This window comes from Malaya genurostris, chromosome 3 (genome assembly GCF_030247185.1).
Source record: "Malaya genurostris strain Urasoe2022 chromosome 3, Malgen_1.1, whole genome shotgun sequence".
Classification (NCBI taxonomy): Eukaryota; Metazoa; Arthropoda; class Insecta; order Diptera; family Culicidae; genus Malaya; species Malaya genurostris.
In genome coordinates this window covers 64,809,626-64,823,014 of record NC_080572.1, presented here as the reverse complement: position 1 = coordinate 64,823,014, position 13,389 = coordinate 64,809,626, and the positions used below count along the sequence as shown (strand labels likewise).

At 34.9% G+C, this 13,389-nt stretch overlaps 1 protein-coding gene across 3 annotated transcripts in view; it reads right to left on the bottom strand.

Annotated features, from left to right (window-relative positions):
• Positions 1-13,389, bottom strand: part of LOC131437754 (xaa-Pro dipeptidase) — a 286,503-nt gene that overhangs the window by 69,977 nt on the left and 203,137 nt on the right. For all 3 annotated transcript variants that reach the window (XM_058607311.1, XM_058607310.1, XM_058607312.1), the window contains one exon: positions 12,476-12,667. In XM_058607311.1, coding sequence (XP_058463294.1) covers positions 12,476-12,667 — 192 coding nt within the window. The remainder of the gene's footprint in view (positions 1-12,475; positions 12,668-13,389) is intronic.

Below are 13,389 nucleotides of genomic sequence, written 5' to 3'. Positions count from 1 at the left end.
AAATATTGCAATTTATTCGTCATATGGTCATACGAATCGGTTTGGATTATGCTGGTTCCTGAATACCGGTTCTGGAAGTACCTTAAATTACCGTAAACTCTAAAGTGGAAATTACTTCGACATATCATGGAATGTTTAATCGATTGTTATACGTTTAGATTCAAATTCGATCCGATTTGCAGTTTCGACATTACAGAGTAAGGACTGATTAAAATCTCAAATTGCACTTAAAACGACGGACATTAGAATAATGTCATGAAAACTTAAACACCGAAGAATATTCATGAAAAAAAAAAACACGTGCGGATTGATAAAAAAGGTATCATCTCACTGCTAGGTGCATTAAGCATGTTTTAGGTATGTACGTTAGGGTGGGGCAAAATATTGATTTTAGCTCCACTAAACTTTTCGTGTTCCTTTTGGGTCCCATAAGCACCTAGCAAAATTTTAGCTCGATCGGAGAAACTATATTTTCGCGCCCGAGGTTTTAAGTTTGTATGGGATTTAGTATGGAGAAATTTACTTTTTACAAAAAATCGACTAGAGATCAACCTATGAACTCTAAAAATCAGTGCGTATGTCATTTTTGTAGGAAATTTAACGAGGAAGAAAAACTTCGAAGATTTCAAAACAATCCGACACTAGAAAAAGTTAAAGGAAAACCGACACAAGGTCGGAACGATGGCTCATTCTTTAATATATCTAGCATCACTGCTGCTAATGATGGTAATATGGTTTAGCTTTCTTTTATTATGCTATAACGGTTGATCTGAGTTGTTTGATGTCTTGAAGATAGTTACTCAGCTTAGAATGAAGAGTCTTTTCAAGTGACAAACACAGGACACACAAATATTTATGTAAATTATGTTTTTGTTTGCATAAAATAGTATCGTCTGTATCTTCTAAACTATAAGAGATAGAGAGTTTGTATAATCGCCAAAGTTATTGGATTTGAGTTTTTCTAAAATATTGTAGAAGACTCCAAAAATCTATTTCTTCCAATTAAAAAGTTAGATTTTTCTGTGTCTTTACAGTGAGTTTTGGAACAAGGCTTGTCTCTTAAATATAATCTTCATAATAGACTGTGAAACTTTTGTGAAGACATTAAACAACTCAAATCACCCTTTATAGTATAATAAAAGAAAGTAAAATCATATTACCAGCACTAGTAGCAGTGGTGCTAGATATATTAAGGAGTGAACCATTGTTTGGACTTTGTGTCGGTTTTCCTTTGATAACTTTTTCGGATTGTTTTGCGGTTTTCGAAGGTTTTCCTCCTCGATAAATTTCCTACGAAAATCACACATGCACTGATTTTAAGAGCTTATATGTTGATCTCCAGCCGATTTTTTTAGTAAAAAGTGAATTTCTCCATAGCAAATCCCATACAAACTTTAAATCTCGGGCGCGAAAATATAGTTTCTCAGATCAAGCTAAAATTTTTTCATGGTGCTTATGGGACCCAAAAGCAACACGAAAAGTTTAGTGGAGCTGAAATCAATATTTTGTCCCACCCTAATGTACATGTAGGATTGACGGATATGAAATGAAGTCGAACAAAAAATAAGAGAAATAAGCGAAACACGTACGGCGAGAGAATGACGCAATTTCGTCTGGGCAATTTTGACAGCAGGCGGAATGCAGCCAGGCTTTTACCGGTTGCCAGAATTCCTCACAAGCGACATCGCCGTATCAGCAAAAGCGTCTGGTTTTTATGACCAGGCCAGGCCTACTCATTGCGTCATCGAATCGTATGAAAAAATACAAGCAGTTTCCGACGTTCTTAACGCTTCACGCGATTCTACATTTGATGAAATTTGGAACAAGAACATTCAAGCTGTTACTGACCTTGAATTAAACGAGCCTCAAATTCCGCGTCGTCGAAAAATTGCAAAACGTTCCGAGCAAGGAAAAGCCAAGAACTTTGAATTTGAAAATTCGATCGATTATCGATTTGATCAATTAATTTCGAACGAGAACGATCTCGAAAAGGAAAGATTAGGTGGCAGAGATATGTTTTTTGCAACTACTGAAAAGGCAAATATTCGGGACGAAGTTGAAGACATCTTACAAAAATATAAATGGATAACAAGGCTTGTTCCAGAGTTTGTGCGTTTCGTTCATCTACTTGTTTCAGTACCAGGATTATCTTGTTCGAATGAGCGTTCTTCGCAGGTACTCAGGATCAATAATGTTGAAAGTAAAAACGTACTCAGGATCAATAACGTTTCTATTTCACATGTCGATTTAGAAAAAAATATTAGACGACTTTGTTTTGTGGAATGCAAAGCACAGCTCTGTGCTTGCATTGCGCAAAGAATTTTTTTTTATTTATCCTGTTGATCTTTTACACGCTGTAATAAATCAATGACAAAACCATTTGTATATTTCTTTCCATTCATGAACGATACAAACGCAGTCGACGACTTTTTTAAGAGGGCAAACTACCCACTCGGACCAAAGCTGATCTGCCGGGTCTGCTCAGAGCTTCTATTTCGAATAAGTCCATTTGCATTACTGAAAAAGTATCATACTTTCGAATGTAATCCTGATGATTTGAAACATAATAGTAAAAGTATATAATCTTTTGATTGCAAAACTTCTACTTCAACTTTTTTTCTTACTTTGGTATTACATTCCTTTTGTGGAAGGTCATTCTGTTTTAACAGATTTCGCAGACAGACCGATTCATAACGTACAGAACCATTGCATGGCTGGTGCTACGATTCTACTGACACTAAGAATCTCTCCAAAGTGGGGGCTCGAACATACGACAACTGGCTTGTAAGGCCAATGCCCCATGCATTGCACCGCCAACCCGGGCTTGTCTACTTCAACTACTTGAAACAAAAAAACTTTCGTAGCTTGATTGCCGTTGGCTAAAGGTTGTATGTGGGGGAAAATCCTTGAACAAAAAACAAATTCGACCCCTCTGTAAACTGACAATGTTCTTGAATCCAGTCCGTTTAGCTTCTTATGTAAAGGATTAATAGAATTGCAAAACAGGCATAGCACATTAAACCTGGCCTAGTTCAGAACGTCATGCACGTCCACAATACACCCAGTAACAGCAGATTATAAAGTTACGAAACAGAAAATGAATAAATACAGCGGGAGAAGCGGTGACTGTTGTTCTGCCCCATATTGTGTAAACACTGGCCTGGTATCGATCTATGTGGAATGCTTATGCTTTTAGTGAGACTAACCATACCCGGCTTGCTTTACGGCGAGCGGTGAAGTTTACCGACAATCGTATCGGTATGTGAGCAAACAACAGGTTTCAAGGTGTTCCCGTGCCTTCGGCCAACGAGAGTGCGTTTATGATGATATATCCGTTGAAAAATCCGATTTTTTCCGGCCGATTATCAGAATTAGGATGTGACCTTCCACCGTTTCGATTCTCTAGAGGTACGATGGGGTTTGAACACAATCTCTCTAAACCTCTAAGCTAACAAAATTTGGCGTAGAAAATTGTAAAGTAAAAATCAATATTTTGACTACCGTTTCGTTATCGCAAAAAAAGAAAAATTATGAGTTCAAGATAGTTTGTGTAAACACGCGATGCTGAATTTGTTCGAACGCAAGATTTTTTTTGATAAGTCTATAATATAAAGGGTGATTTTTCAAGAGGTATAGGATTTGATTTTCAAAACACAAACAGTTTGAGAAAATATATGAAATCTTTATTGACATCGATAGAACGACTTTTCCACTGTAACTGTTATTGTATTACATTGCTTTACGTTTACTGTCTTGTTATTTCTATAACACTAAAATGAGTACAGCTTACATTTCCCGCTTCGAAGCAGTTTTTTGCGCTCGAACCCGAAAGGTCCCAAAATGACCCAAGCTGCCGTCGTCGACATTTTGCACCTCTTTAAGATGATTCACCCACTTACTCACTAAATGCTTCGACTTTTGCATGTACTTCGCCGTGGCGGATTGGGTCATTTTTTTACCTTTCGGGTTCGAGTACTAAAAAACTGCAACTGCTGAAATCGAAATGTAAACAAAAGTCAGCTGATTAATTTTCGCATTGCGTGAAGGGTACTACTGCCCTTTGTGTTAAAAAAGTCACACCATTCCACTTTACCGATCGCGAGTAATCATGACCACGCTCTTATGTAACAGACTGAAGATGTAATATTCTGTCATCATCCAAGAAAATATGACATTATTGAATTGATGTCATGTGTAATTTTTATTTTTTCTAACAGTGATAAGGATATTTAACAGTTGATGAGCTCTACCGCAGAAGTAGTGAGATGTTTTGAGGCGGGTGTAGAAGTAGTTCCGTTGTTCTTAAGGATAGAGAGGCTCTTTGTTCGTTATCTCGTAATATTGAAATATCGAAAAATTAATCTAAATTTGCGTCATAAATTGATGTACATAAAAGAAGCGTTGCAATTTACTCAAATTACATCCGATAGCATGTAAATAATAATCTCTTACAGCATATTCAACTGAATTTAACAGTAAATAGACCCAAAACTTAAATTTACATAATAATGGATGTAATATTCTGTTATTTTTCAAGAAAAACGGCTTATTTGAATTTGCGTCATGTGTAATTTTAATTTTTTCTTTTAAGAGTTTTTCTATAGTGAACAGTTTTTTTTTGCAATATTGACATGTCGTCAGTTGAAAGTTATAGGTGATCGTCAATTCAATTGGGCAACTCATTTGTTGACCGAAAGGTTTAAAAGAAGGTATTGTCAGTTTTAAACGCACGCCTAGCACCCGGATGCCATTCAGGACTCCGTGAAAAAAAATAGTCCATGCTTCCCTCTCATTGAACAGAGCCTCGCCATACTGGGACGTGGTGTTTTTAATATATTCATTAAGAGTACACAGGAATTTGCAGGTGACGTGAATCTTTATATGAATCAATTCTTAAGAATGAAATTCGAGCAATCGACTGGCTGTTGGCACGACCCGCTTTCAATTTGTGTGTTCGGTATAACAAATAAAATATTTCTCACTGATTTAGAGATTTTTCAAACTCAAGGTTAATTTTTGAAAAGGACGTCCGTGTTTTAAGCCATATTATTGTTGAACAATCATAACTCGAAATCTATACCTTCTAAAGAAAATTAGGCCCAAAATATCTTCTTATTTTTCATGAAATAAAAAATAAAATTCATTTTTCGAAATTGTCAGTTATTCCCCGCATTTTTCTTATTTTACACCACGAAAAAGTCAAAATACAAGGAAACTCAAGAATGTTAGAACAACTGGAGAAATGATCGATAAAAAAGTTTACAGAATACAAAACTTTTCAACGATTTTTGAAAAACGATGTTTTGATAGAAATAAATGAGTCTGAGCAATGAAATAATATTCTCCAAGCTACACTCAATGAAAAAATCCATAGAGTGCTACTTTCTAATGCATTCTTTTGCGAAATATATGTGAAAAAAAATATATTTCATGAGAATACGTCTTTTTTATACATAAGTTGGGATTCTCCATCGCCAAATTTATTATTTTTGGAATCCTTATGAAATTTTGGATAAATTATGCATTGACATCAAGACGATGCACAGTGGGAAAAAAATCTATGAAAACCCGCAAAGAATTCTGTAACTCATGAAATAATTGAGATAGGTCAACAAACTAAAGCGTTTCTTATGTAAAAATCTAAGGAATGAAATGGAATGGTTTACAATGGCCGCACGAATTGCAATCCTGCTCGTTTTACCCCAAATGTACGGCAGTTTTGGGGTTTCCTATAACATTCACTCTGTAACTTGAAATAAAGTCTAGTGCGGTATTCTGGAATAGCCTACTTTCATGTAAGAAAGTCTGGAGAATCAATTAGAAGAACCCACACTGGCCGCACGAAACGTTTTGGTGGCTTTTTTACCCCAATTCCTCCATTTCATGAGATCCTTACTGTAAATCGTCCTTAAATCTTGGTAAAACTTATTGGAAGTTTACTAAATCTAGCTTATCTTACAGAAAAAAGTCTGTAGAACCGAATGGAAGAACCTATACTGACCGCACGAAACGTTTTGATGACTATTTTACCCCATTTCCTCCATGTTATAGTATTTTATTGTAAATCGGTCTAAAATCATGGTAAAACTTATTGGAAGTATACTAAATCTAGCTTATCTTATGTAAAAAAGTCTGTAGAATCGAATGCCAGAACTTATACTGGCCGCACAAAACGTTTTGGTGGCTATTTTACCCCAATTCTTCCAATATGTGAAATTTTATCTAAATCACCCTTAAGTCTTAAGCGAATCGAATGGAAGAACCTTCACTGGCCGCATGAAACGTTCTGGTGACTATTTTAACCCCAATTCCTCTATTTCATGAGATCTTATTGTAAATCGTTTGACTGTTTTACCCCATTTTCTCCATTTCATGATATTTTATTGTAAATCGGTTTTAAATCATGCTAAAACTTATTGGAAGTTTACTAAATCTTGCTTATCTTATAGAAAAAAGTCTGTAGAACCGAATGGAAGAACATATACTGGCCGCACGAAACGTTTTGATGACTATTTTACCCCATTTCCTCCATTTTATGGTATTTTATTGTAAATCGGTCTTAAATCATGCTAAAACATATTGGAAGTTTACTAAATCCAGCTCGTGCGGCCAGTGTAGGTTTTTCCATTCGATTCTACAGACTTTTTTCTACAAAATAAGCTAGATTTAGTAAACTTCCAATAAGTTTTATCATGATTTGAGACCGATTTACAATAAAATACCATAAAATGGAGGAAATGGGTAAAATAGTCATCAAAACTTTTCGTGCGGCCAGTGTAGGTTCGTCCATTCGATTCTCCAGACGAGATATGACTTAGAAGAAATACCATCAGCGGCTTCACTCGTCTCAGCATCCTTCCAACATAGTGATCTAGTGGATGATTTGAGGAATCCTAAAGAAGATATTTTTGGAGTTAATGTATCTCCTATAGCAGTTAAAGAAACAACTATTCGAACAACAGAAAATAAGATTGCTGCGAAATTATTTTCAACAAATACTGAAATGAGTTATCATATATATATATATATATATATATATATATATATATATATATATATATATATATATATATATATATATATATATATATATATATATATATATATATATATATATATATATATATATATATATATATATATATATATATATATTTATATATTTTTTTTTTTAATTTATATACAACTTTCCATATTGCACAGTGCAACTTGAATACAGTTTGTTTTATGTAAATCGCACCTAATTGATAAAAGATGTGTCTTTTTACAAACCAGTGATATTTTTGTCGTGAATACGACTTACTGTACTATGGGGCGAGAGAGTGATAAGTTTTTGATCGGAAATATATCTTGTTGTATGTAATGAATCAACATAGTTCTTGCTACATGCCATCGGAAATATGATAACAATTTTATGATAAAATTTTCAGTTGTGTGACATAATCTCAAAAAGTTCAAAATTAAACTTTCCTGAAATGTTTGGTATAAACGAGTATCAAAGAGGATAATTCATAAGCCGCGTTTGCCTTTCTCGTATTTTGAAAGCTCATAGCTCAGTAATCTGTGGAAGGATTTATATAATCTAACTACCAATAGAATCGAAAATTTTCAACTTGAACGTGTATTGCAACAACATTGAAGTTTTTCAATAGTACACTATTGAAAAACCTATTTGATTTAACCCATGACAGCACCAGCCAATCAGAACGCGAGCTGTTTGCATCTATACAAGAGCATCCATATAAAAGTTGAGTGGTTCATTTTTCCTACCATTTGCTGAGCAACTGTTCCCGAAACAAGACACACGAGAGCAACATCGAGGACCTGTCGTTTCAATGTTTCCCGTTCTGTGAACAGGAAAAGGAATTTTGGCAAAGGGACTGTCCGTACACCGCTGCCAGTAGCAAGTATAAAACGAAATGTCATGTGAGAAATAGCATCATTTAAGTTAAAGCAGCTACTCTGAAGGCACGAGACACCGTCAGCACGATGACACCGAAAACCGGTAGAAAGGCAGCCAAAAAGTCCAGCAAGGCCTATTTAAAGCACTTTTCAGTGCTTTTTAGACAATTCAAAGCACTTTTCAGTGCTAAAGATCATCATAAAGAACTAGTTGAATTTTGTCGCTTTCCTACCATTTTCTGAGCAACTGTTGCCGAAACAAGACACACACGAGAACCATCTCAGATCTAAATGCAGATCTTGGTGATTGTGACAATTCTAGGCACTTTTTAGTGCCCCAGATTATCATTAAAGATGTTGAACACATCTTTATACTAGTATGGGGTCGTGTGAAAATATGCCATGCGAAACAGGGTTGCCATATATACAGGTTAATCTGTATTATTATTATTATTATTATTATTATTATTATTATTATTATTATTATTACTATCATTATTATTATTAGAATGACTCTTGCATACCGAAAATCGTCGATACATTTCAGACCAGAGCCATTGCAATAGTCTCGTACTGAAATTTCGAGGAGAATCAGATATCATCGAACTTCATAGCTTCAATAAAAATAAACTACAAATTTGTCGTACCTAGCCTCCTGTATTAGCAAATTAAAAAGGAATTATTTCAAGTTTGGAATATATAGTTGTAGAATAGTAGCTGTTTAATGTAACTAATCTGTACTTTAATGTAGGTGCATCGCTTAAAACTCTATTAGTAAGGGGAAAGCTTGCTCAATTCATACAATCAAATAACTAACTGATATTCGGAAAAGTGATGGGAGCGTGCCAGTTTTTTCGTATTCACGACATCCAGTTATGTCTCTGACATTACCCACCCGCCTTTTTCGATTTTGTTTTTAACATATCTCGGAAACAACTTCTCCCATCGTCTTGATGTCAAAGAAGAATTTTCATAAGGATTCCAAATATTGAAAAAATACAAAGGAGAACCCCGACTAATTTTTAAAAAAGGCGTATTCTCATGAAATGTCCATTTTCTAGATATTGAGGTATATGACAATGTCTTGTAACTGACTGTATTTAGGAAAAAGGTTTCTATGGCCTTTTTCATTGAGCATAGCTGCAACTGATAAAAATATTTTTTTAAATCGAAACAAAAAAGATCTTTTTCAGTGTATACTGTTTTTCAAATTTTTATTGCTTACTTACAACTTTTTCTTACACATAATTTTATGTAGAACCTGTAGATTTCGAGTTATATTTTTTTAAAATAATGTGACGAAAAAAACACAAGCACCCTTTTCAAAAATTATTCTTGAGTGAATAAAATCTCTAAACCAGTGGAAAATAATTTATTTTCCATACCGATCACACACGAAATGTTTCATGCAAATCCGAAAGGGTCGTGCCAGAATTTTTCTATTTCGGGACGATTTGGCGAAGAATTGCTCTATAAATATTTGAGTGCCCAAGTTATTTCCTACTTTTTCTTATTAGACACCGCTACAACGATTTGAAGAGAGTGCATATGAAAAGGGCAAAATAAATGGTTTACCATACTGAAGACTTGTGCAAAGTTACATAAAAAATCGGAGTTATGACTTGTTACCCATTTCTTAAATTACCTGAAGTTACCCGTGGTGTTGTTTTGTAATAGTCAACTAGGATATTTCTACTGAAACGTTTTATGAATTCAAGTCACTGCTGGGGGTAGCAGTTCTTTAGTTTTCCGCAAATATCTTCAGACTTCCATTATTGAAATGTCCCGCATCGATCTCCAGTTAGCCTATTAATTGTCTTGCACCGCGTCGCATCCATGGTACGAGTGTATGCTCAGCCAAACAGCCAGTATCGGAGGTCATTTGAGTCCAAAGCGGTCACATGACAGCGCCACTGCACAGTGGTTCAAAAGCGCAATTTCACGCTCTTAATTAATAACTCATAGGAACGTGGTTTTTTAGGTACAGTATCTTCAGCAAAGTTGTTCAGAATGATAGACGCCATCTTTTGGTAAGTTTTATTTATGTGATTAATTCCCCTAAAAGTGAGATAAAAATATTATTTTAGTTCAGAGAAAACATAGGGGCTAATTTACTTCGATAAAGTTGTTCAGAAGGTTATTTCAAACAAATTTGCTGAAGGTACTATTCCCGTAACTTGAGTGTAATTCATGATATAATGTATTTTCTGAAAAGGGTGCCCTAAAACCAGTTTTTGTATGAAAACACATATATTATCAATTTATATGAGTTTTTCATGTTCAACAAAGTTTTTCATCATTAAAAACTACATAACTTTCTCAAACATACTATGCTGCTATCATTTCAGTTTAATGAAATAGAGCCATTTTTCATGGTTTTTATTACAAAATTTCAACTTGTCTATCATCAAAAGGCGCAGAAAGGTGCAGATGAGACTACTTACATATTAAACTACTTGACAAGAGCTTTCATACCGTGGTTGAATTACTCGTCTGCGATCGTCTGCAGGCGAGATATGTTCTTTTCAAATATCCTTGTCCTTGACATTTGCAATGATAAGGTTCATTGCATATCAGATCAGACTTCAGTATATATTCGTTACCATGGTAACTTTCACAATAAATGATTTTTATGGACATCGAAGTCTACAAATAGAAAAGTTTAGTAATCATACCAGACGTTTTCTGAAAGTGAGATAAGAAGCCACGGCTTTGAAAAAAGGCAATCATCATTTCGAATTACGTTATGTCATTTTTTGGTATGTTTTTCTATAGAAAATTGCTGCGGACAAATGTCCTCCATTCATCAATTGAAGTGGAGATCGATAAACGCTTGCTATATTGTACTGTTCACAATGATTAAGAAGTTTCTTTCATACATATTTCGAGAGTATTATACACGCGAGCAAAACAGATCACTTTCGAATCGGGATCCCATGAATTGGTTATTAGTTTCATCAGATCCATTGGTTACAAATATTCGTGAATGGCCAAAACAGTCCAAGAAGAATCTGTCGGATGATGCTAAGAGTCTTTTAGCTGGTTAAGAACATTGTCAGCGATCATAAAATAAATACAAATAACTAAAAATGAGTTTTGATCATACTTTTCTCTACCAGAAAATGACATAACTTAATTCGATTTAATGATTGCTTTTTTTAAACCGTGACAAAACAGTTACCAAACTATTCTATTTATAGACTTCGATGTGCAAAAAAAATCATATTTTGTTGCAAGTACCATAGTAATGAATATATACTGAAGTCTGATATGACATGAAGTGCACCTTATCATTGCAAATGTCAAGGACAAGGATATTTGAAAAGAACATATCTCGCCTGCAGACGATCGCAGACGAGTAATTCAACCACGGTATGAAAGCTCTTGTCAAGTAGTTTAATATGTAAGTAGTCTCATCTGCACCTTTCTGCGCCTTTTGATGATAGACAAGTTGAAATTTTGTAATAAAAACCATGAAAAAAGGCTCTATTTCATTAAACTGAAATGATAGCAGCATAGTATGTTTGAGAAAGTTATGTAGTTTTTAATGATGAAAAACTTTGTTGAACATGAAAAACTCATATAAATTGATAATATATGTGTTTTCATACAAAAACTGGTTTTAGGGCACCCTTTTCAGAAAATACATTATATCATGAATTACACTCAAGTTACGGGAATAGTACCTTCAGCAAATTTGTTTGAAATAACCTTCTGAACAACTTTGTCGAAGTAACTTAGCCCCTATGTTTTCTCTGAACTAAAATAATATTTTTATCTCACTTTTAGGGGGATTAATCACATAAATAAAACTTACCAAAAGATGGCGTCTATCATTCTGAACAACTTTGCTGAAGATACTGTACCTAAAAAACCACGTTCCTATGAGTTATTAATTAAGAGCGTGAAATTGCGCTTTTGAACCACTGTGCACTGTGTACTGTATTTTAGTAGTACCGCTAACGTACGGTGAAAGAAAAATCTGTGATTACATCAAAATGGTAGAAAACTACAGTTCGAGCAGCAGGAAGAAGAAAACACTCGTTGCAACACTATAGTCGACTTACTAGTGCGTGACCGGTGAAGAGAAATGAAGATTTGTTTTTGTTTACTTTAGTTTTTTTTCTTTTTCTTTTGTCGTTGTCTTCTCAGTTCGTTCATAATTTTCACCTGTTTCCATGTTTCGCTGTTGTTTCTGTGTGTTATTCGGATGCTTTTTGTTTCACGTCTACCTCACACAGTTTTTCCCTTTTTATTTTTATCGTTTATATTTCTAGGCCCCGGCACAGGCAGAGACCGTTGCACATTGCCCACCCTGGTGAGGCGCCCGCAGAGCATTTCTATTTTCGCGCTCTTTTGATATCAAATACTAACAGCACCAGGCGCTTTCACTGGCTGATATGAAAAGGCACCCCGTTATTTTGGTAACTGCAATGTTTATGTTAGTTCTCAGATTTGATCGTTAATGTTATTTCACTTCAAACATAGACGATCAATAGGCGTGAATAATTTCGTGAATTTTTGTAGCGTAATGTTGTTTTGCTTTCGCGATTACGTAACCAACGAGACTTACCTCGTCCACGTAGTACACCGCGTTGACCTCATACTTTTTCAGGAAATCCTCTGGCGACAGCAGTGGTCCCATCCATACGGCATATTCTGCCGGTAGTCGAGGCACATACAGAGTAGCACTGCTGGAAGCCACGTCTACGGTGCCGTAGCAGCCCGGTTCCGTTACACCGAAAAGATAGGTGAAGTAAGATTCCTGTAGGTGGAAAGAAGAACATAAATTACACATTCTATTTTCTGTTCGTGCAAATTTTGGAACAAGAGTTTTTTTTTTATTTTCGAGACTGAAAGATACCGATAGTTAAAATTTTAAACATTAGGTAATAAGGACAGATTTTTTAGATATATTTGTAGATTATAGTTTATGAAACACAGATTCTAAGTTGACAACTCTGGTAGGAATATGAAAAAAAAGGAGTATGAACCTCTTGAAAAGGTTTAACAAAATTTATAGCATACATTTCATTGGTCAGGTCAATAAGAATAATTGTCTTTTCCAATGACCGTCCGAAGAAAACAGCAATGGTTACAAAATCCAAAAGTACACATTTGGTAAGAAACCTGTGAAATTCCATTGAATCAGCTGTCCCAAAAGGCATCCATCATGTATAACAGAACTTTACGTGAGATTTGAAAATTACGAGGCTAGAAAATTCATGATTTAATAAACTAAGATTAGGTAATGTCAGCGACATAGCCACGAGATTGACGTAGCACTGCTTTTGAGATGTGTATAAAAATTAATTGATTTGATACCGTTTGACCGTTTAAGATTCTGTAACCCATGAAAAAGACCATTCGATTTCGGAGGACTTTATTTGTATTCTAGTTTAGAACAGTTTTCTAAATAAGTTCATTGCGTTACTTTTGGGGTCCCGAAATCGACCATTAGTGGCTTTGGAGTCCTGGAAAGCACTA